Here is a 24,472-nt window from a genome sequence, read left to right as displayed (position 1 = left end):
GGGATGGGGGGGCTCAGGGGGATGGGGGGCTCTGGGGGATGGGCTCAGAGGGACGGGTTGCCGAAGCCCAGCCGGTGCTGGGTCGCGTGGATCTCCCGCAGCAGCGCATTGTTCCTCAGGCCCAGCTGCAGGGAAGGACGGAGATGGGGGGTCAGGCCCGGCCCAGGGCCCCCAGGCACCCATACCCAGACACCCACACCCACCCGCCGGCTGCAGGGCTGGGGGCTGCGCCCCCCGCGGACTCCCCAGGAAACAGCTCGTTCATTGCCCTGCTGGTGTCAGTGATGGGCCGGGGGGCCAGCAGCACCCAACGGGAGCGGGAGCACCCAATGGAACCCAACGGGAACTGGGACACCAACGGGAGCAGGGCACCCAACGGGAGGGGAGCAGCCAGAGGAAGAGCTCAGGAAGGGCCAGCTGCCTTAGCCGTGCCCCATCTCCGTATGTCACCTCTAACGTGCCACACTTAAACTTGCAGGCGGCAAGGGCTCTGTGCTGTGGCAATGCTCTGGGCACCTCCCGCCTTGCTGGCCGCCTACACGCTGCCCTGCCTGCCCCGCAGCAGTGCAGGGGGACAAACCTTGACGGTGTATTTGTAGCACTGCTCTGCCTCCAGCTGCCGTCCTCCCTGGAGAAATGGCACAAGAGGTTAGTGAGGAAACCATCCCACTGGAGAGGTGCCGGCCCTCGGGGCTGTATCATAGCTCAGGACGTGGCCCAGGGGAGGAGTAAGTGCATCGAGCAATGATGAGCAATGAGGAAGGGCACTGCATTTGTCGTCCAAACACTTCACTTTCCCTGAGCACTGCCCCCCAACTATTTTTACCACTGAGATCATGGAATCACAGCATGGTTTGGGATGGAAGGGACCTTCAAGATCACCCAGTTCCAGCCCCCTGCCATGGGCAGGGACACCTTCCACAGCCCAGGTTGCTCCCAGCCCCGTCCAGCCTGGCCTTGGGCACTGCCAGGGATGGGGCACCCACAGCTGATCTGGGCAGCCTGGGCCAGCGCCTCAGCATCCTCAGAGTGAAGAATTTCTTCTTATATCTAGCTTAATCTACCCTCTTTTAGTTTAAAGCCATTCCCCCTTGTCCTATCACTATGAGCCCTACTAAAAAGTTCACCCCTATCTTTCTTATAAGCCCCCTTTAGGTATTAAAAGGCCACTGTAAGGTCTCCCCAGAGCCTTGTCTCCTCCGGGCTGAACAACATGATCTACAACATGTTATTCAGGCTCGTGAACAGATGCTGAGAAACCTGCCCACTGTATCAGGCTGGCGGTGGGAGTAGCTGGCTGGCTGGGCACTCGCCTGCAGGCAGATGAGGGAGAGATATCCCCACACTTCAGCATTGGTGTTGTTTAGGGCATTGGCTTCGGAGAGAGCATCTTCTGCTTCCACCATCTCTTCCAGCTTGAAGGAGAGAAGGAGAGGTGCGAACAAAAGGCAAACAGCAGGCAGAAAGTGCTTCAGAACTGAATGGGCATCTGCTCTTACAGCTGAAGAAATCAGTGCAAGAAAAACATTTAGCAGGGTTTCCCTGATAGGGATGCAGGGAAAGGATTTAGGGCAAAGGCAACCAGTTATCCTCAGTGCCAGCATCCAGCTCTCCCAGTCTGGAGCACAAGCCTTTCACCATTGACTACTGATCCCGGTGGGAGCACACACTGTTTACAAATCAGCACAATTACAAAGCAGCACAAATGCCTTCACCTCTGCTCTGGGGACCATGGTACAGCTCCACGAGGAAACATGACTCTGGTCCTGACCCCTATTCCTGCTGCACACTGGCTCCTGGGAGGCAGGGGTAGCTGGTGCCTCGAGGGCTGCAGCCAGCCCCCAGGCCACTGCTCACCTCCCTGGCTGGAGTCTGCAGCCTCCCAGGAGGTACACATTTGGCCAAGGGGGCAACAGAAGTTCAAGTTCCTTCTATTTGCTTCCCTGTGCCAAACCCCCTTGGAGGAACCTCACAAAGTGTACCCCTGGGAGATACCATGCTGCTGGTGGCTGGGTGTCCTTGGCAGCCCTCCAGAGGCGCTGAATTCCTTTGGGCAGGGAAAGCACTGAGATTCCTCTTTGCTGCCATTCTGCTCAATTCTTTCACAGCGACATGCAGGTCATGCACAGGCAGGCACTCCGAGCGAAGCCCAGGCCCAGATTACGTGCTTGCCATGACATCCTGGCGAGGGAGGTGCTGGCAGGCCCTGGCAGCGGGATGAGGGGGGAAGGATTGCTGCTCCCAGGGCGGCTGCTGAGGGTGGCTGTCTCCTGACATCTCCTGTATGAGCAGCCCGGGGTGCCACGCTGGGACTGTGACAGCACACAGCACATGATGGCCTTCAGGAGCATTGGTTTCACAGGCAGCCAAGCTTTACTTCATTAAAAGGGATCATGTAAAAGCAAGCCCTGCATCCCATGCCACAGAACCAATTAAAACGCAGATGACTTGAAGGTAATTGCACTTACCCTGTAGCAGGCGATTCCCACTCCCAGCCAGGTGAGACAGGACGCAGAGTTCTTGCAGGCGAGCAGGTAGGTCTGTTTTGCCTGGCCATACTACCAGGAGAGAGACAATCGGGTTTCTCTCTGCATCAAAAGCATCACCCCGCAGACAGCTCTCCCCCCAGAATTTGCCAAACACCCCATATCTCCAGGGGGCTCAGAGCCACCATCCCCACTGCTGCCGGGGGGCTGAGAGCCTGCCCGCTGCCCCTGATGCAGTGGCTCTGTGCTGCCTGGTTCTAACACAGTAATGTAGAAGTCACTCTCATTGCTAGCACGATGAGAAAAGGCTCAGCAGCACCCTGAGACGTAGCAGCTGGGACCTGGAGCTGGCACAAAAGAACAGGGCAGGCCCATGCTCTAAGGAGGCGAGCTCTGCAGAAGGGTTTGCTGTGTTGTGAGATCTTGGCTATAGCTACAGATAATGGAGTCTGGAATCTCCCGTGATTTGCTTTGTGGCAAATTTCCTTCCACCACTCACACTGGCTCCTCACCTCTTTCCCTTCCAGGTAGATGGAGCCCAGGCGCAGGTAGACAAAGTGCATATCTGCAGCATCCTCCACAAAACTGATGGTTCGCTCGTAGCACTCCTTTGCCTCACCAAAGTCCCTCTTCAGGTAGCACAGGTGCCCTTTCTGAGCCCAGACGTTTGGATTCTGTGCACACAAAACCAGGAGTGAGATGTGGCCAGGAGATGGGAGGGAGAGAGACCCAGGAGAGGGGCAGGGACCCCTGTACTCAGCAGAAAGGAAGAGCTGATCAGTGTTTAATCATAGCAGGGCAGATTTTATGTACAAAACTAATCACAAGTCATAAAGCCTGCATTGGGAGCCCTCTCCAGCCTTCCCCTGCATGGTGCCCTGGCCCATGCAAGGCTCCCCAGGTACGGTGAGTACGCAAACAGCAGTCGGAGGTGTCAGCTTCCTTCTGCCTTCCATTCAACCTGACTCCCCAAACCCACCTTCCCTCTCTGCTGAATAGCAACCCTGTTTCTCATGAAACAGAGCCTGACTCATCAACAGAAGGAAAGATGATCAGGATATACCTGTTCAAAGGGAAAAGAAAGGCAGATGCTGCAGAGAGAGAGAGGAGTCCGTGCTCAGAAATGTCGCCTGTCTGTGCAGGAGATTACAGAAGGCAAGTAATAAGCAGCGTAATGAGGAGGGCAGTGCCACAGCCACAGCCTGATGTGGTTCATTAGCTATGACTGTCCTCCCCTGCAGAAATTGCTGCGGACTAACATTAGATTTGCTCAAGTACAAATGAAGCATGGTGTCTAGGTTCACATGCAGCAACAACACAGGTGGAGCCTGCTGTGGTGTTTGGCCAGTGTCCTGCTTCAGGACAGCGTGCTCAGGGACACACACAGAATTACCATGCAGTCAATTCTAACAGCCTCACAGAGACATTCTTCACATTTGGAGAGCTCTTCCTTCAGCATATAAGTCTGGGCCAGCGCCAGGTAGTACGCACAGGAGGGACCTCCCTGAAGGCTCAGCAGCTCATGGGCCAGCGCCCTGTGAACAAACTGTGGAGGAACAGCACAGCGTCGTGGTTAGGAGAGCAGGCAAACCACAGGCACCCCCAGAAGGACATGGCAGGAGGGCTGACTTGCACTTATTTGACTTCCATGAACAGAAAACAGGAGATACTTCCCCTCCCCCGCCCTTTGAATATTTTCCTCCATTACTTCTAGTTTTGTTTTGCTTTAAGCAACTCTTTGTGCCATGTAAAATTAAGGCAGGCAGCATAACATGGCAGTCAGAGAGATCCCACAGAGATGACTGTGTGGGACAGAGACATTCCACAAGTGACACAAAAATTACTCTGACATACACAAGCATCTGAAAGAAGAAAGGAGTACTGGCATCTTGGAAGCATCACAATAATGCATCTCATCTCTGAACGTACAGAGAAGAGCACATCTGCACCATTTCTGACTCGGCCATTCCCTCCCTAGCAAGCAGCGCTAAGCTGAGGCAGCCCGAGAACCTCGCCTGCCTGAGATCATTGTGTCCACAACCAGCGTTTTGGTCTGAATATTCTGCCTGGCCACAGTTTTCCATTTCTGGGCAGCTGAGGTTTTGTTCCCTCTTGTGCTCAGCATCTGGGGTAGCCACAGCTTATTCTCTGAGCCCAAGAAGGGCTTGCTGGAGTTTGCTACCAGCTCTTTAGCAATAATGCAGGGAAGGAGACCAAATCTCTCTGCCCACTCCTCCACCCCACACTGAGCTGACCTGGATGGCATTGACCTTGATGAGGAATTCCACTGCCTTCATGAAGATTGTGCAGGGAGGCTGGCTAAGTCCTGAGCCAGGGGATGGTGCTGCAAGAAAACTTATCTCCATCAGTCCTAAAATGGGCTTTTTGTTTCTGAAGCAAGGGTCGGGGCTGAGACCCTGCCAGGGACAGAGGAATCCCAGCAACACAATGTAAAACCCAGGAGGTGGCAGGGGAGGCTGAAGCAGAGATTAACTCAGCATTTCTTTCTGAAGGGCTTAAGTTTTGTAAGAGATGTGAAAAGAAACGATGCTCTTGACCCACTAATTTTCCAGTCCAAAGTCATAGGAAGAAAAGGTAGGAATTTATGATTGAAGCTTGTCAGAGTTAACTAAAGTGAAGCCCCTGCCTCCCCAAACTTCAGGCCCCAGCCGGGCCTGAAGCACCCAGCACTGCCATCTCTTTGCCACCCTGTAGAGCTGTAGAGAAGGCAGATCACACAACACATGACTAGAGGAGATCCACAGGGACAGAGCTGGCGTCTCAGAAGGGAGATATCTGAGCAGCCAACAAAGGCTGCTGGGTGCAGCAATACATAAGGAGGGAGCTGCGTTCACCCACTGGCTGTCCATCCTGAGACGTGCTGCTCTAAAAATCAGGATGAATCTGCCTTGCCTGGAGATTCCCCAGCTAGGGACAGAGAACAAGCCTTGGTATCTTGCCTTCAGGATGGCCACAGCTCAGTGCTCCCAAGTTACTCTCCTCCCCACTAATTGCACAAGGCCATCTCCTTCACACGCCAAGTCCCCATCTCCTGACCTTTCAGGGCTGCCTCTGGTGCAGTAGCCTCTTCCTTGGGTGCCACGCAGGCCAGTGCAGGCTCCACCGCCTCTGGCAGTTTGCCAGCTGAGCCATCTGGAACCTCCCCTGGAATGAAACCCCCGAACAATCATTAGGTGCAAGCAAAGAGTTTGCCATAAACTGCCTGCTTTGGAGCATGGTTCCACAGGAATAGGGAAGAGGGAAAATATAAAAGATCTATCACATTTTCAGAACAAGGAAGAAATTTCTTTGCAGGAGGCAAAACCTGGGTCTGGGGTTTTGAGTACAAGATTGCCATGTGAAGCTATAAACAGGTATAAATGAGGCAATACCCCTTCTCTTATAATCAAAAACGGCAAAAAAAAGCATATGACGCCAAGCCTGCCTGCCTGAGGCACTTTGCATGGAGTGGTGATAATGGTAAAAATAAAGCCAGCTACCATTTGCCGCAACCTAGCCAAATATTTGGAACTCAGGACAGAAAGTCTGGGCTCAGAGGGAGGCTGGACTCAGCAAGGCTCTGAAGTAAGCCTTCGGTTCAGGCTGTTTTGCCCTTCAAATTGGTGAGGCAGTGCTTTCCAAGCTGTGTTGGGAAGTCACAGCAACAGCTTTCATGAAAGCTAAACCTGAATGACCCTAATGTATGACTGTCACAGGGGCAGCTCAAAATACGCTCGCTTCCCCCAGCCAACCCGGCCACTGCCCACACACCAGTATATCAGCAGCACTGGGCTGGAGCAGAAACCTAAATGCAAAGTCTGGTCCCTTTGCTAGGCTGCGGGTAAGACAAGGCACCGGCTGTGCTGCTTTTAGAAGACTTCATCATTTAAAGCAGCATACTTGCCACTGTTGTCTCTCACTGGTGTAGTTTGTGATCTGTCTACTCTAGCTCACAGTTCACATCACATTCCTTTACGCTTCGTATTTCTCCTCTTAGAAATACTTCGAAATTTCCCCTCTCCTTCCACTGTTCAGCATCTCCATGCTGCAGTGAGCCCCCACCTTGCTGGTGCAAAAAGAAACTCCTGGTTTTGCCCGGTGTTACCTGGCAAGCACTCTTCTGGGCCTGGTCTGGGAGACCTCACACACCCAGCAGAAATGTGCTTTTTCTCTCCTTTTCCCTCAGCAGCCTCAGTGATATTCCTCTCCTTGGCGAGCTGTGCTTGCAGTAGCTTCTTAGCCTCACGGAAGGCCATTTCTGCCTGAATATTACTATTCTGCAGCTCATAAAACAAACCTATGGGAGACAGAATAAGCAGCATAAACAGACAAGCAACCCATAGCAAAATCCTTCGCTTAGCACCTCAGATTAGAGCAGGGGGAACAGGACTGGGGCAGAAGCAATTCTGGGCTCTACAGGAACACCTTGAGCACACGGACCGGCTTGCTTTTGTACCTGAAAGTGTCCAGGCTACAATGCTGGATGGCTCCAAGCAGCAGGCATCCTCAAAGAAAATCTCTGCCTCTTCATAGTGCTGCAGAACCACAGCCACAATCCCACAGAGCAGCAAGCTAGGGACAGGGTCAGACAGGTTAGCCTTGCAGGGCCCAGGCAGTGGTGCAGGGGACACCCCCGACCCTGCCCCCCACCCTCTGGAGGCACTCAGCACCTTTGGATATGATGGGGGTTCAGAGAAAGAGCCTGCTGGAAGCATTCCTGGGCTTTGTTTTTTTCCTCGACCAGAAGGCAGAATGCTCCATAGTCCAGCCAGTACTGGATGTTGCGCTGGTCCTGAGCTATCCTCTAGACAAAAAGAGATCATCGTTGGAGTGAAGACTGCTGCAGTCATGCTCAGCACACACACCGGAGCAGGGGGACAACTCTGGAATGACTACATCTTCCCTCTGACCACCCCAAGCCCTTGTCTATCACACGCTGGGATTGTGCTGGGCTTCTTCTAAGCCTCCTTCACCTAACACATGTCCTCCAGGTTCAGCTGACCTCCTCCTAGCCTCCTGTTAAGAGGGCTGTGTTCCCAGTACTGACCCAGCACACCTTTAGGACCATCCCATTTTGCCTGGCCTCGAGGCTGAAATTCTCAGTGACCTGGCCAGGCTCTATCTCACATCCTCCAGAGAGCAGCATCTCCCTAGAAAATCCCTCACATATTCTGCCTGAGTATCCTGGTTGGATTCAGCTCCTTCCTCCCTACACCACAGTCAGGGCTGGCTGAGCTGTCAGCAACACGGGCCCCACGCCACTGCGATGGCGTGCTGGCTGCCAGCCCAGACACACCAGCTGGAAAGAACAGGGGCTCCTTTACCTGCTGGTAGTAGAGAGATGCCAGCTTGTAGTCTTTGTTGACTTCAGCTTCACGAGCAAAGAGCCAGAGCTGCTCCTCAGTCGTGCAGGATGGAGGAGCAGGAGGAGCAGCTTCCTCAGACAGTAGCTGGTAGGGAGCAAGACAGAGCGTTAGCCCTGGGGAGGGTAAGAATTGTTCACACAATCTCAGTACAGCAGCAGTCCCCAGTGGTACCTCTGCCACACAGGGACAAGGCAATATCTATTATTTGCAGTTATGACAAGTAAAAGCATCCCCTAGAATAAAACCGTGTCAAACTTCTGTGGTGTCACTTACTGGTGACCCCAGCTCATGCTAGAAGGTCTGTGCTCTGCTCGGGTGCATGGCAGAGGGCATGGACCCAGCCCCCCTCACCTTGAGCCAGACACAGCAGCTTTTACTAATGGTGTCTCACACATATCCCACCATAAGGATTTCATAGCAGTGGGATACAGATGCACTGGACCCTGCCCCTGAGTGTGGCTCAGGGCCCACGTGTTAACTACAGCAAATGAAAGCATGAGCCTGCTTCTGCCTTGAAGGCAAAAGTCCCCCTGCTTCACTAGACGCAGTGTCTAGCCCTGGATCTACAGTGAAGTCGTGTCCCACATCACCCAGGTTTCTCCCCACCTGGTTCAGGGCTATGTGCATCTGGTCCACGAGGTACACGTAGAGCTCACTCAGAAATGCCTGGAACTGCTCCTGGGTCTCAAATGCTGTGGTCTTCAGGTATTTCTCCCTCACAATCTTCACTACAGCATACTATGGAGGCATGTGACAGTTGGACAAGGCAGACCCCCCTGTGCCACCCACCAGTTCTGTAATCATGCAGAGCCAGAACACACTGATTTTGTCTGAAGCTCCAGCTTAGTTCTGAGGAAGAAATCCAGCCCAGCACTAATAAAAGTGAAAAAAAAAAGGAGTGAATTCTTTTCCCACCTCCCAACCTTGGCTCTTCTTGACACAGCCATGCCCCTTTAGGGGCAACATCTGCCAAAACTCATCCCCTTGGCACAAAGAGGGGGTCTCTGGGCAAAGCATGGCCGAGGCTGACCAGCTGAGAGGGGAGAACCCCCTTTTTGTGCTAGGGCAGACTGTTGAGTGTGCAAGAGCAGTAAGCTTTGCCTTCCTCAGGCTATGAGCATGGGGCAAATGCATGTGACCAGCTTTGGAGTCCTCCCCATTGACAGGAACAGTTCTGCTGATGTGTGACTGAAGCAACTTTGTGCCTGCTCCCTTAGAGGGAAAACCTGTTCCCCCTCTGCCCACTGCAACAGCTGCAGGTGGCCGGGATTCTGGAGCAACACAACATCCTAAGTCACATCCTAAGCAGCAGCTCCTCACTGAGAAACTGCCAGAACAAAACAAGCAGGGAAGCAAAAAGCACAAATGGACTCTACCTTTAGCTGTTCTTTAAAAGCAAAATATTTGCCAGAACTATTGAGCGCGAAGTTGAGCTGCCGCTTCTGTTCCTCCAGGGTTTGGTGGTCTGTTGCTCCCTGGTCAGGCAGCTGCTTCCCAAAGAGCTCATGGTATTCACTTAGGATGGCAACAGCAATGTTCATGACACGGCTGTGATAATCTTCCACTGCCTAGGAAACAAATAATCAAACTTAACAAGTCACTTATGCCATCAACCTTGAAATGTATTTTATTTGGCAGAGCCCACGCCTCCCATAAACTCCACCTGACTCAAGTCTCAATTAATCTGTCATGCATCCTTTCCTGCCCATGCCTGAGGGCTGCGAAATATCTACATGTAAATACAAAAGAGCTCCTTCACAATTAAATATTGCTCTTGCTGTATTTTTCCATCAGAACCCAGTATTTCAGTCGTTGCTGTCTCTTCTATAGCAGTATAACTGGCTGTAAGTAAATTATATCTCATCTGCTGGGAGCTTTTTAAACCCATGGGCCAGCCCTCTTCAGCAGAGTCTGTAATCTCCCTAATCTCAGTGGCAGAAGCTTCCATGTGCTGTGACAATCAAAATGTATCACTGTGCACTCCACACAGTCCAGCACAACACAATTCTGCATCACCACTGGGGTCAGTTGTTGAAGTGCTGCTGCTTCTCCCACTGTTGCTTTGAATTTACAATCACCCAGAAGCCATCCAAGGACATTCTCCTTTGACGGCTGTTCTGTACCCACAGAAGATGAGCCAGCACTCTCAGACCATTTTCTAAGGATGTCGCACACACAAAAGTCCTCAAAAATTCTGGGTGACCTGAGAGCAGTTGGGGCTGATTCTGTTCACGTTTGTCTGGGTCTGATGAAGCACATGAGCTAGTCTGAGACAAGAAAGTGCTGGGACTGCTCAGGGTAAACATAAGGTTCTGGTAGCCTCTCTCCCCAGCATCCCATTTCTTTCCAATCACCCCTGCACTGCTGCCTTCCCTGCCTTTGCTACATCTCTCCCCTTTGTATGGGCTGTGAACGTGAGTGACAGCCCAGGAACGCCTTCCCAAGGCATACTACTGTGAAAGTACATCCAGAAGTTTTCTTTTCTGTTTATTTCCTCTTCAAACCTCACCTACATACTGCTGCAGGGCTGAGATTGATTCTCCTGTGTGAGGGATGAGGTGGCAGAGTAGGGGCAAGGTCACAGGAACTTGCACTTACCTTCTTGGCTCCTGCAGTCCAGGGAGGCAGTGGAGGGCGAGGAGGAATCATCTGCTTGACCCTGTCAACAAGAGAACAGAAGAGATCAGCCAGACACACTGCCAGCAACACTGGCTTGTCTTGGGCACAGGCAGCCTGTAGTGCAAGGGCTCGAGCTTGTCATCATGTCCCTGAGACACCTCACAGGGACCCGGGGAGGGAAACTGAAGTCTCAGTCCAAGAATAAACTGTGAAGACTAGGCACCTACATTCAGTGCTTAGAGCTCATCATAATAAGGTTAACATTTGTTACTGCTAGCAATCAAAAACACTCTCCTAGAGAAGCAGATCTTCTTTAACTCACAGCCTCCTGGGTCTGCCCAAACAGCTCAAGAAAGGTACCAACCTGAGGAAAGCTCTGAAGAATGTTATCACTTTATCACCCAGGTCACCAAGATCCATCGGTTCCCCACATTGCCCAGTATGGCTGTGCCATGCGCTGGCCATGCGCTGACCCCTAGACACCATACTGACCCTGTCTGTAGCACTGCTAGTTATAATGACCTTTCAAGTATTGATCAAACCCCCTTATGATTACCATAATTTTTACTAAGATTTTATTAAAATCCTTGGTGTCAAAACAGCCTTAATTCATGGAGATTTTTATCAAGATTTCTTGCTTGCCAATACCTAAACATAAACACCTTCAGTCCTTAGAATGTAATCCAGACCACCAAGCTAAGGTGTCACATCCCTGTAATGGCTGCTACGCAATTAGCAAAGCAATTTGATTATTCCCTGCCAAATACAAACTACTCCTGTAACTGTCCTGCCAGCTTACAGAGCCCCAGACCAGCTGCTTTCTCCAGGTCCTGAGCCCTGGCCACCCCTCCCAGACAAACTCTGCTGTGCAGCACAGTGCTGTGGCTGTGAGCAGTCCCTGTGCTCTGCACAGACACGTCACCACCCCTTGGGAAGCCACAAAGACTGAACAAGCTCCCACGTTCACAGTCCCACCCTCACCCAGCCTCAGAACAGCATCCATCACCGATGTGTTACCTCTACCAGTGAGACAGATGAAAAGCAAATTGCTTCACTTTCAGAAGAGAAAAAGAAAACCAACAACAACCTGTGGAAAGCAAGCGAAGGGTGCCAGGAGGAGGATGAGAGAGGATTTTGGATGGAGCCCAAGAAAGCGAGCTATGGTTTGCTATTGAGATATGTATTTAAACATCCTTCAAGAAAAAGATCCACTGTTGGTCTCGTCTGATAGGACATGTGTATGTGGCAGCAGCTGGAGCCCCCCACGACAGAGCCCTTCCCAAGACTCAGGAGGGCTGATTTTTCAGGCCTGACATCTGCAGCTGCACATGGCAGGTGAACAAGGGGGGGTTACGCTGAATTCATGCAAGTTGCAGTAGAGCAGAAATGGTATAAAAAGGGCCAGGAGAAGGTCTGTTCTAAGGGGGGTTCACCTTCCCCAACCTGTTCTTTCTAGAAGACAGCAGGCAGCACAGAAACCAACACACGTACTTTCCCTTCAAAGAATGGCTGCTGCTTATATTTCTGTTTGAGAGAGAAATACCACCTGCACTTGTTATACTTTATTAATTTACTGCATCTTCTCTTTTTTTATTCAATAAATTATACATGCTAGGCCTCTCCTAGACTGTAACGCAGCAGGGCTACCACTGGACAGGAAGAAACTGCCTCAAATCAAACAGACAGCGGAAGACTCGAAGCAGGAGAGATGAGAGAGCAGCTCTACAGCAGAATGATGTGAAAACTAATGTAAGAGCCAAGGGATGGGTAGAAGACTGTGAGAAAACGTCTGAAAAGGAAAAAATGACAGAATGTTATGGTGAAGTTAGAGCAGTGCTACCCAGGGCAGTCCATGCTGGTGACCAGCCCTAAGCAACCAGCAGAACATCACACGCAAGAGGCAAGCACATGGGGATTAATGGGAAACAAAGCCCGGATGGGAACACAGACACTGTTGTGCTGCTCTGGTGTTCTCTCTTTTTGAGAGGAATGGCAGGGAGTTGCCAGCTGGGAGGAATGAAGTGTTTTCCCAACACACCAGATGCCACCTCTTAAGCGGTCTGGCCAAATCCTCCTCCTGATTCCAGTGGGCTTTGGCTCAGGCCCTCAGCACTCCGAGGGGGAGCTTGCTCTGCAGCCCTGGTTCTATCCTGCAGAAATGAGCTGTCAGCCCCAGAATTACAGCATAGCTTTACACACCGTCTGGTGAGCTCCTCTCGCAATCGCTTTGGTACCAAGGCCTTGTCCAGCTTTATCTCCATCACCAGGAACGTTCCTGCTTCAGTGTATTGCTGTGAAGATAAACATTGCGCTCTCAATGTCGTGCTGTCTAGAGCCATTACTGACATGATGAAAGACTGAGCATATAGCTACAGATCTTCAGCAAATCCTCTTCAAACTGCAGAGACACAGCTTGTTTTATAACCTGCCCTCAGAATGATTTACGGCAGCAAAATTCAGCTCAAGAAACCAGTCTAGGGAAAAGGAGAAAGCCCAGATAATCAATCTGCTTGCAGAATGAATATGCATTTTTGAGGAAGAAGCCAAAACATGAAGGGACCCTTTTAAATAAACACCTGATTATTTACAGAGACCTTCTAACCCAATGCTAGACTGCCCTCCAGCTGGATGCCACTGAAAGAACTCCAGGACAGCATTTACATAAAACTTTCCTTGTCCGACTCACTCTTGAAGAATTTAATTGCGTGAAAGGTGTGAGACACCAGTGCAGTGGCAGTCTAGCAGTCTTTCCTTCTTTTTGGAGATACATAATTACCTGTCCATCAAGGCTGAGATATGTGTCATTTTTAGCTTCTACACTGGCATCTGACAACTGGATTTTGGGCGCATTGGACATCTATTAAAGAAAAAGAAAAGACATCTCTTGTTTCAGATTCAATAACCCTCACACCTTTGCAAGTTTTGGATGCAAGTTGTACATTTGTTCAGGCAGCATGTACTAAAATTTCAAAATAACAATTTATCTCTCTGTTGGCTGAGGCGACACAGCGTCACTCCCTGGTTTCTGCATGCCCCAGCTACCTCTGATGTGAAAATAGAGCAACCATGTTGCAAGATGCCGCCCTAGACCTTACCCTTCTATTGGAATCCTTATCTTTGGTGATTATCTCTTTGTCTTCCTTTTGAGTCTTGCAGGGAACTGCTCTGGAAAGGGGAGTACTGATCCCTGGGGTCCACGACCCTTCCTTAGTCAGGTTGAGCTGTGTCCTGAGATCCCGGAAAACACTGTGCTGACTTTTAGTCTGAAATAAAGAGGGAACAGAGGGAATCAAGGGACAAACTAGGCTTCCCCACCCCCTCTCACATCACAAAACACATTGTCAGGGTCCCAAATGCATTAAGAAGCTATGCAACCTCGTCTTCCCCTCCTAGGAGTGTAGTTGCGGGTGCTCAAGGCCAGTTCTGATACCATATAGCTGTGAAGCCTCAGGTTAGACTATGAAACAAGCTGCCTGAGAAAGCCACAGCAAGGTCTCCCTGTCTTCTCTCGTGAGCTGCATTTTCACTGAGGCACTGGCCCTTGATTCTTGCCTGAGCTATGTGGTAGAAATGCTGGAACCCAGCCCGTGCTGCCCTGATCCTGACCCACTGACCTGCATTCCACGGCTATGGACTTGCCCGGTGGTGTGGACTGTTAGGTGAACCTGGCTACCCTCACCAGCTCTGCCCTGTAATTTTTTGGGTACCCCCACCTGCCCTGCAGTGACTCTTGGCTCACGGCTCACCTTCTGGTGCAGAGCAGCTTCCCTGACACACATCAGTGAATTGCAAGGAACAGGTTTTTCAGATTGTTTACACACTGTTTGACCACCTAGACAGGCTGTTCCCTCCCAGCCATCACTGGTACATGAGCTGGGCTAGCAAGAACTGCGGGGATCATGGGGAGAGGATGGAGCAGCTGTACCAAGACTGCCTAGACCAAGGAGCAGCCCAAAGTACCCAGAGAATGAGAACGACAGAGAGAGCATGTGTGTCACTTCACTTGTGACAAATAAACGCTACAGGACAAGTAGTACCATGCAGCCAAGAGGCCATTATTCATGGTGGTGAAGCAGAGACCCACCAACAGCTGTGGGCCTAGCCCTGCTTTGCAACAGCCAGTGGGAGCATGGAGGCAGGGAGAAGGGCTGTCATTCACCGGCTGCTGCAGCCCCGGCAGCAGCACTACGGGGGACGTGGGCAGAAAGAACAGGCTGTGCATCTGCCCTCCTGAAAGAAGCTCAGGTCTGTTCCCCCAGTACTGTGGGAAAATGGAGATGTAACTGTCACTCTTAGTAACAGAGCGGGGAAAAAAGCAAAGGCAAATAAACCTCCGTGAGCTACAGCTGAAAGAGCTCCAGTGACAGCTTTTTTGGTTGTTGCCTGGGGTAACGCTATCCTTTTAGAGCCACTGTTTGCTCTTCCCAGCAATGCAGTTCATTTGCCCATGTTCCAGACTGGGGAGAGAAGAGCATTCTTATAGCTCTCCCTGCTCAGCTGCTGGCAGAGAAAGGAGTGGAGTGAAATTCAGAGCCTCTTTCAGCCCCCAAACCTGCTCATACATGCCCAGAAATCCCCTGTGTTTAAGAAGTCTGCACCTAAAAGCTTGTCTTGTTATTTTTCTCCATCAGCAGAAGGGCAGAGAAGTTTCAGAGTCAGCCTCTACACTGTCCATGCTGCCTGCTCCCAACCCCACACTGCCCACGCTGCCTGCTCCCAACCCCACGCTGCACAAACACTGCAGAGCTGCAGCAGAGCCTGGCTGTCTGGTCTGCTCTCACCTTCTCAAACACCTCACTGTCTTGGTAGGTAAAGACACGAAAAGCACCTCGGATCTGCTTCACACCAGGGCACAGCAAAGGCACCATGTTGACATATGCCACGCCATGGAAGAAAATCTGCTTGTCCTCATCTCCCTGGAAACACAGAGCAAGGGACTGAGATACTGAACGGACTGTTATTCTCTTTAAGGAAACAAGGTCACCGATCCCATTAAGAAGAGGCCACACAGCAAACTGATGCACCTGATGAGCCAGCGGCTCTCCGTCACTGGCACACAGCTGAGACAACCTGGATGAATACACTGGAGTCATTTAATATGTAGAATATCAATTTTATCCCAATCCCTGCAGGGCAGCTTTTCTCTCTAATGCCCACACCAAGCCATTGCCCAGGATGGTCTTTTTAAGATACAGCTGCAAAATTATCAACCACGTGGTTAGAAATCCAAGCGACCCTGCCAGAGCTGTGCATCTTGGATTTGACAGAAATCATGTAGTTAATGAGGTCTGAGAGTCCTGGCTAGCAGCAGACTGGTGAGGGTGAGGGAGAAGGATCTCTGTCACAGCTGCAAAGTCCTGGCACCAGCGAGTGCTGAAAGGGATTTGTACCAACTTATATGACTTTGCCCTGGAACAGAATAGGAGCTCTCACACAACCAGCCACCATGAACAGAACCATTAGCTAAGGGGCTGTTTCTTTGTTAAACCACCCCAGTTTATGTGCAAAAGCATAACTTATTTACACTCTGAGAAAGAAGGCGTGAATTTCTTCAAGATGTTCCAAAACCCCATTGGCTAAAGATAAATTACCCTCAATTAATTACCTTAATTATCAAAAAGCACGCTTTCCCTTACCCCTTTCCACCAAGCTACCACAGAACATCAGCGAGACTGTATGCTATAAGGAAAAAATGTTATCCTTTGTCTATTTAACAGCTCTATAAGGCTGATTAATCCCTTTACAAAGCCTCTAGCTCTCTGACTTGCTTTGGCTAGTTCAAGGCTGGTTTTGGTATTACAAAGGCATTGAAAGGAAAACGCCCGATAACGCAATGCTGCTCCACAAGCCAGAACAACATACCCCTCCCCGCTTTTACCTTGTCAGCTTTGCTAGTTTTGCCTTTGCTGGATGGGGCCACAGACATCATGCAAACCTCTATGGGCCAGTACTGGCACTCTGCAATGCGCTTCTGCAGGCTGAACACAAAAGAGGGCACTGAGAAGATGCAGAGACGAAGCTGGAGAGCCCATCACCCTCCTTTCTGCCCAGCAGCCCCAAAACATCACCCCTCGGGTTTGCTCGGACCAATGGGACACAGCAAGCACCCTTAGGCCACTGGAACACACATGCTTTGGGGCAGGCTTGGTACATTTTCTTCCCCATCCACTGCTGTGTGCATTTATGGCACAATCAGCCATAAAACAATTGTGAGAGCAACTCACTAGGTTTTCTCTCTCCCCTGGTTACTTCAGGAATAAAATGAGTAAGAAGGAACATGATTAAATTTGGTATAAATCCTGAATTGCACAGAGCAAGCAGACCCTGAGCTCCCATTCAATGTGCCTGGTAACTCTGAAACCAGCAGGCAGGCTGATGAAAGTGTAGGGGGAAAAATGTTAAAAATCAAACCAGATAGAAGGGACTGATTCCACAGGAGGAGTAATTTAGCTGTGAAACTCACAGCCGTGACGCAGCTGAGGCCAAGAACGTAGGAAGATTCAAAAAGAAATGGGATACTCATCCTGATCTTGGGCATATCTGGAGTCATTAAAGGTAATGTTTATTCAATAAGAAAACAAATGAGGGCCCACAGGGAGTGAAAGGATTTTATTGTATTGGGAATTCAGCAAAATTTAATTAGCAGCTCAGAAGAGAGCTGTGGGGGCCACCCTACTCCATGTCTGTTCACCATAACTCTGCTGCCCCTTCCTTCAGACCGTGGAGGGAACAGTCACCAATTCCAGTTGCTGGCAGCATAAGCAAACATCTATGGCCTGGAGGCAGCAGCTACAGTTAATTCATCTTCTCCCACCATAGCAAAACTAAGTTGCTGCCAGTAATTAAAGGCAGTTAGCTGCTCTCTTGCTCATGTGAACACCTTTGGCTAAGAGCCAGCCATAGGAGCCATGGGAGGCAAGGCAGAGCCACGGTTTGACCATGTGAGAGGTTTGAGACACCTGCATGTTGCTGCTCCATGCCTTAGGTCACTCAGCTGAGTGCATTCTGGGGTGTTTTCTCCCCACTGCTCCATGCTGGAAGGGAGGTTCTCAGGTCCCTTACGTGACTACTGCAGCGGGATCCAGGTAACAACGCCTTTCCATGTCCCATATGATTCTCTTCATGCTTTCTGCTCGGACCCTGAACTCCCTGTCCTGTGAGAAACAGTATGTGGTCAGAGCCAGGACAGCAATCTCCACAGCCTGCTTCGTCCCCAGTTCATGCCTAATAATGTTTGTTGGGAGAGAATGTGAGTCATACAAAGGTTTCCAACTCACCACACCCCGGCCAGCCTAACAGAGCAAGCTAGCAGCCCTTCCTGCAGACACCAGAGCCCATTAGGATTAAGAGCCTGGCTCACAAGGAGATAATCACGGAGTCATAGAACTGTTTAGGTTGGAAAAGACCTTTAAGATCACCAAGTTCAACCATTAAACCAGGACTGCCAGGCCCACCACCAAACCATGTCCCTGAGTGCCACATCTACACATCTTTTAAATACCTCCAGGGATGGTGATTTCACCACACCTCCCTGGGCAGCCTGTTCAGTGCTTGACGAACCTTTCAGTGAAGAAATGTTTCCTAATATCCAATCTAAACCTCCCCTGGCACAGCTTGAGGCCATTTCCTCTTGTCCCGTCTCTTGCTACTTGGGAGATGAGACCTACTCCCACCTCACTACAACCTCCTTTCAGGCAGTTGTAGAGAGCGATCAGGTGCTCCCCTGAGCCTCCTTTTCTCCAGATGAAACCACCCCAGTTCCCTCAGCTGCTCCTCATCAGACTTGTGCTCCAGCCCCTTCCCCAGCTCCATTGCCCCTCTCTAGACATGCTCCAGCACCTCAATGTCCCTCTTGTAGCAAGGGGTCCAAAACTGAACACAGGATTTGAGGTGTGGCCTCATCTGTGCCGAGCACAGGGTGACAATCACTGCCCTGGTCCTGATGGCCACACTGTTTTGGATACAAGCCAGGATGCTGTTGGCCTTCTTGGCCACCCCCAGGCACAGTGCTGGCTCATGTTCAGCAGTGCTGTCAGCCAGCACCCCCTGGTCCTTTTCTGCCAGCAAGACAATAATACAATACAATATTCCACCAGCAATACAACTCCCAGCCCAGCAGCTCGGGGGTGGGTAGCTTTCTGGGGACCAGACCTGCCACATACACCCTAGGGAACTCTCCTGTGGTGAGTCAGCACGCCCACTGTCCCAGGGGAGCCATCTCTGTGTCTGGACACTGTGCAGAGAACTGACCACTCGCCTTCCTCCCATAACAAGTCTCTGCAATTCTTTCTCAGTCCCTTCACTAAGACTTGCTCGTTCTCTTCCAGCCATGACACTGCCAGTCCTTTGTCACCTCTCTTTTGTTGAGTTCCCCATCCTCATCCTCATAGGGACCACCAGTGATGAAGGAGTTGGGTATGCTCAGAGCGCCAGGGGCCATGATGTTATCAAGGGGCCATTTCTTGGGCCTGGGTAATGGTTCCTTTTCACCAGCAAGCTTCAGGATGCCATTCTTGAAGAGCAAGGGGAATTCCTTCTAGAGAGACATGAGAATGAAAGGACTTGCATTTCCAGCAGGAGCAGGAGCAAGTGCCAGCTGCTCCGAGCTGGGTCTAACAAAGCAAAGCAGCAGTGCAGGGGCATGGCTTGGAAAATGCACTCCACCATGCGCATACAAAGAATGGAGAAAAAATAAATAGTCGTGTGGAAAAAACCTGCCAGTTTTAATCCAAATGTTGCCGAGCAGACCTTTGTGTTAAAGAAATATGTCACACCAGAGACCCTGAGCACTCACAACAAAGGCTGCTGTGGCACAAGCACGGGAGCTGTACACCCCACGGGTCTGGACACTTGTTCCACGGTGCATAATATGGGAGAACATCCCCCTGTGTAGCAGCCAAAACCCCTCTCACCGTGTCTGGACTAATCCTTACCTCCCCAGCTGCTGGCACTTGCAAGCAAGCCATGTAGTTCTGCAGGGGTCCAGTGGCAGCAAGCGCTTCTGGGACAGAACAAGCTGCCTCCAGCGTGACACTCAGGAGGTTACCATTTGCAAGCTCCACCGCAGAAAGCAGGGGCTCTTTGGTGCACACCGTCACTTCAAGGTCACCCTGTGAGACAAGGATAAAGTAGAGCCAATAACCAGACAATTATAACACTCCTGCTCTTGAGGGAGAAGCAAGCACAAGCCCAAGGCCAGAATATATAATGTTATCTTATTCCTCACCTTAGATGTAAAAGAAAACAGACCAGCATAGGAAAAGAATATCATGATCAATTTGGCTGAATTGTGATGTTTGTTTGTTTAAATTGGAGCATGCTTGAGGCATGACATATGCCCCAAAGGTCTCATAAAATGAGCCAGGGAGAGAGAGTCAAGGTCTCATGAAACAAGCCACAGAGGAAGAACATGAGGGCTGGAAAATAATGACTTTCCCCTGGTGATTCAGAGCATGCCAAGCTAGGGCCGCATTTTGACTCTGCCCTATCTCCACGCACTGTGTGTGATCTTTAATTACCTGTCCCAAACCTGGATGGATGGTGTGCAGTGAAAAAACAGCTCATCAGCATTTATTATCTCTGCTCCCTAATGGACACCCCCCTACCTTGCTTACTGTGTAACACTTCTTAAATACAGAAAAGTTAATGCAATATCTGCCTCTCCATCACTCAGTGCTAACTGCAGGCAGACTCAGGAGCAAACTTAGACACATTTTCCCAGTCTCATTCTTCATTCCCCGCCTTATTCACTGGGTACTTTTCAACCAGCTGAATGAATAAGAACCTTGCAGGAAAGGCAGTCACAGCTTGTACAATAATGGACTCTGAGACATTTTATCCACATAAAGTTGGGCAGGTAATCTGCCTTTGCCTTTTTATGGTTTTTCAGCACTATGCTTTCCATCTTGAATATTATTTGCAGAGCAATTTGGTAGCTGAACACATTAACATTTCCTAGCACGACTTCACCTATCATAGGCAACTAGGGACAGACATCAATAGGGACAGAGCAGGAAAGGCCTCCAAACTTGTAACATATAGGGCTGTAACATATCCGTGATGAGCTAGGTGGCTGAGTCATGCTCACCTTCCCCTTAAAAAGCAGCAGAGAGCCAAATGAGTGAAGGAACAGTTCCAAATTCCACATACCTTGGCCTCTGGGTGAAGGCTCTCTAATGGAGAGGTAAGCACTGCATACAAAGGAGTCGAGATCTTAAATGAACACTGTCCTGGGAAGAAACAGGAGTGAGAACAGCATAAAGTGAGATGCTCTGTAGAGAAATGATGGCCTAACTCCTAACGCTGAGCTACTGATGTCACCCCCTCTTCCCCTGGACCCAGCTTTCTAGAGATGCTATGAAGTGCATTTTGTCAAAAGGACGTAAATTACAACCAGGGGTCCATCAGCAAAGATCAAAAAGTGCCAAGGAGTAAGAAGTGGTTACAGAGGTTGCAGAATTCAATGTTGTACCTTGCAGCAGAGGTAGAAGGTCCACCACAGCTTGGCCAAGAGGCATGGTCTTCTCCTTCTGTCTCCTCTCCCTTTGCAACACTTCTATCACTGTCACTAGAGAGATAAAAAAAAAGCAGCTGGCAGAGTTTCTCAGACAGCTTCAGACCAGCAGTTCAGGGGCTGCAAAGGGTCATTGTCAGCTTTGGCACACACTTCTACTTCATCTCCCAAGGCCAACAAGAACAGCAAAACCAAGGAGCACAGGCCAACATGAAAGAGGATTCTTCCAGCTGGCAGAGATGGGAACAGAAGTTCCGAGACCCTCCCACCACTGCTGCCAAAGTGCTATTCTTGAACAAGTGACTCCTGTGGCAGGCAGACAGACCGGAGCAGCTGACAGTACTCACCTCCAAGGAGGGAAATTCAGCATCAGGTACTTACAGAGCACAGGTTTTTGCGCAATGTCAGCCAAGGAATTGGGCCCATCGGGGCTGCACTCAAAGCTGGTCATGAAATTATAGTTTGCTGTCCCATTTGGCAAGACATCAGTCTTGGAGGACTCTCCCAAGATAGCTCCGTTGAACTCCACACGCACCAAAGTAACTGACACGTCGCTTTTGATAGTTTTCTGTCAAACAAATGGTACACTGAGCACCTGGCTCTGCAGCAACAGGCCCAGCATCAAAGTTGCCTCTGGCAGGCAGCTCAGTTCAGTGTCCAGGACAGGGCTCACCGATTGGGGTCTTTGGTTGTTCCGCTACAGGAACAGGGAAGAGGAGCAAAGTTTGGCTGTGCTAAGACCTCACCCTTCCCTGTCTTTAAGAGGGAAATTTCCTGCTCCACCATGCTGTGATGCCCCAAGGATTATCAAGGGCTGTGGCAAGGGAGATGGAGAGGTCCAGGCTTCACCCCAGGAAAGGCAATGAAAGACACATCTAAAGCAGATCCCAAAATACCCCACTGATATTTTTGTGCTTCCAGGAAGCTTGAGGCTTTTGTCATCTCCTAGGAAAGTAGCTCCTGAGCTATGTGGCTGAGCTCACAGGACACTTGTGTATATCATGTGGCTGCAGAACACCTTGAAATCAAAGAAGGGCTCCAGCAAGCTCTTGGGAGAGCTCTGCAATTGGTTCTTACACCACCTTCACACCACTTGCTTTAAGCAGACATGAGAAGGTTTGAATTTTAAAATGTTTCTGCAGAGGGGCTTAAACAGGTGAACAGGGGTGGTGAGAGCACAGCATGTTGCAGTGGGGATCCGTATGTCCAGGCAGCACCAGGCACCTCCACAGCAGCACAACACATGCTGAGACAGTTACCAAAGGAGAAACACGGCTTACTTCTCTGTCCAGGGAAGGGCAGCTGCTGCCCTGAACTTGAGGACCACTGTGCCCAAACCCAGCTTTTCTTTAGTCCTGAGCTGCAGGAATGTCTAACCTCCACGGGCTTCTCCCTCAGCTCCCTCTCTCCATGTGACTGGGGTAATTAGTACCATATTGGCTCTTGCACAAAAAGAGATTTCATTCACTTGGTTTTAATTTCCAGTCCTTCTGCCTGTCTCCTTGAGCATATAGTCTATGAATGGCTAAACAGAAGCATCCAATTAACCTTTCTCTGTACCATTAATTATCCTAGACTCCTCTCTCATCCTTCTCTGCATTACCTCTAATTAAGCAGATTCCACACTTCTTACAGCTGGATTTTTTTTTCATATTGTTGTTCTTATTATCCCACTTCTGCAAGCCCCTCTTCTTTTGCCACAGCCATTTCTCAAGATGGAGCGATCAGAACCACAAACCGACATTCCAGATGCAATCAGTCCACAGGTCTACTCTTTTCAGCACTGTTTTTCTTCCTCTTACCTTATACTTCTCACCTAAGGTGCTGTTTGCTAAATCTATCAGTGTGAGAGGTACTCAAATACTACAGTGTAAAAACCGCAAAAAAAAAAAAAAAGCAGGTGCTTTTAGTTTGCTTTTTTTGTCTCCTGCTAGAGCAGAAGCAGGGATTTGCATTTTTCTGCTTGCAGCAGTAGCTGAGCTTCTCCTCCGCATTCCCTCCTAAATGCCAGTTCCTCTAGAAGACTTTAAGGACAGCTGGGTGTTTCACGCAGCACATGGAAATCACAGTAGGCAAGGTTTGATCAGAACCAGCTCATAGTCTTGCCCTGTAACCACACTGCAGCCACTGCCTTTTTACAGCTAGAGCCACCCTGTTGGTTTCAATACAATTTAAACCACTGTAGCTGGGATGACAATCTGACTTTATACCCAAGGTGAGACCTTTTTAGAGGTATTTGTCTCACTGATACATATTTTTTTCATATCAGCCTGTGTTTTGTTTTAAAAAAGCTGCCATTTACATACAGTTAGGCAGAGAAGGCAGAGATACATTCCACCACAGCACCTCTGGGCTGCTGCTGAGGCAGTGCACTCCCCAGTCTACGTGAATCACAGTAGAACAATCTGCTGGATAAATTTTGCTATTAGCCATGTGCTCCCTCTTTCATACTCTTTATCAAGCTCAGAAATCAATCCTCTCTCGTCCATCCTTGCACGAACAAGCCCTCAGAAGGGAGCAGGAAGCCACCGCGTGGCATTGCTGGAATCTCTGACATTCTCACCGCTCCTTCCTATAGCCTTATCCCTTCACACCTGGCCTTGAACGGGATCACAGCACACCAAATCACTCTGGCCTCATTTATTAAACCAGCAGAGACATTTTCAGAAGTTGTTTACCAGGTCCTGCGCCTTCAGCACTGCGACCTGCACTGGTGTTGGCAGTGCCTCGCTGGGAAGAGCTGCAGCAGCGGGCAAGCCAGAGGCCTCCTTTCCAGCAGACAGCCCCGCAGGGCCCTCCATGGCTCTGCAGGAGAAAGAATGAGGAAAGAAACATGAAACGGCTCTGTTCCTCTCCCAGGAACGCCTGCAGGACAGAGCAGCCGTGGTTGCTAGCATTGTTCAGGGCCTGGCTGTCAAAACACCATTGAAAGCGCAGGGCTCTGTCAGTGACGCATCTCCTGAGGAGCGCAGGGGTAGGACAGGGAGAAGTGTCATGTGAAAATTATCCGGCTCTATAAACTTCACGCAGGGGCGCAGGGGAAGGCTCCGTGTGCCCAGTGACCCCTGCAGGGCCCTCCCCAGTGCCGGGCACAGCCCCACGCTCCCTCCTGCTCCGTGTTTCAGTTAAATGGGAGCCCGTGGGGCTGCCAGCCCATCCCCACGCGGCCCCCACAGGCACCCAGGGCACCCGGGACCATCCTGCGCCACAGGTTCGGCTGCACCGAGGCCCCTGAAACTCCCCCAGGACACAACTAGGCCGAGGAACCCCCGTGAGCCTACGGCACCCCCGCTGCCTGGAGCCCCCCTAGCCCGGCTGTAGGGTGCCCCCCGAGGCTGGCAGCCTCCCGCCATGCCCGACGGGCCCTCAGGCTCGGGGTACGGCCTGCAGCTCCTCACCGCGCCGGTGCCGGGAGCGGCCGGGGGCGCCGGGCCGCGAACCCGCAGCCGCCTGGCCTCAGGGGGCGGCCGGCCACGCGTAACCACGGC

The 24,472-nt window shown here is 50.6% G+C and overlaps 1 protein-coding gene across 1 annotated transcript; it reads right to left on the bottom strand.

Moving 5' to 3' along the window:
• Nucleotides 1-16: 16 nt before the first annotated feature.
• Nucleotides 17-24,472, bottom strand: CFAP70 (cilia and flagella associated protein 70). Its single transcript, XM_056337854.1, has 28 exons — nucleotides 24,383-24,472; nucleotides 23,663-23,789; nucleotides 21,366-21,552; nucleotides 20,943-21,038; nucleotides 20,621-20,700; nucleotides 19,405-19,581; nucleotides 18,825-19,007; nucleotides 17,534-17,625; nucleotides 16,350-16,449; nucleotides 15,253-15,387; nucleotides 13,567-13,734; nucleotides 13,248-13,328; nucleotides 12,671-12,762; nucleotides 10,451-10,511; nucleotides 9,229-9,420; nucleotides 8,459-8,590; nucleotides 7,811-7,936; nucleotides 7,157-7,290; nucleotides 6,943-7,058; nucleotides 6,592-6,783; nucleotides 5,544-5,651; nucleotides 4,742-4,830; nucleotides 3,880-4,032; nucleotides 2,999-3,160; nucleotides 2,469-2,558; nucleotides 1,310-1,415; nucleotides 581-624; nucleotides 17-125 (listed from the first exon to the last, which is right to left on the bottom strand). The coding sequence occupies exons 2-28, from the start codon at nucleotides 23,783-23,785 to the stop codon at nucleotides 45-47; spliced, it is 3,300 nt and encodes a 1,099-aa protein (XP_056193829.1). The 5' UTR covers nucleotides 23,786-23,789; nucleotides 24,383-24,472; the 3' UTR covers nucleotides 17-44.

This window comes from Falco biarmicus, chromosome 4 (genome assembly GCF_023638135.1).
Source record: "Falco biarmicus isolate bFalBia1 chromosome 4, bFalBia1.pri, whole genome shotgun sequence".
Taxonomy (NCBI): domain Eukaryota; kingdom Metazoa; phylum Chordata; class Aves; order Falconiformes; family Falconidae; genus Falco; species Falco biarmicus.
The sequence above is the reverse complement of the archived record's forward strand: the minus strand, read 5'-3'. Positions and strand labels throughout refer to the sequence as shown.

What these genes read in the sequence shown, in the direction of transcription:
- CFAP70 (XM_056337854.1), bottom strand. Translation starts at nt 23,785, where the DNA reads ATGGAGGGCCCTGCGGGGCTGTCTGCTGGAAAGGAGGCCTCTGGCTTG. An exon ending in TGCGCAAAAACCTGTGCTCT is followed by an intron (nt 21,039 to 21,365) that starts GTAAGTACCTGA and finishes TTATCTCTCTAG; the next exon opens with TGACAGTGATAGAAGTGTTG. An exon ending in GGACTGCAGGAGCCAAGAAG is followed by an intron (nt 9,421 to 10,450) that starts GTAAGTGCAAGT and finishes TTTGTTTCCTAG; the next exon opens with GCAGTGGAAGATTATCACAG.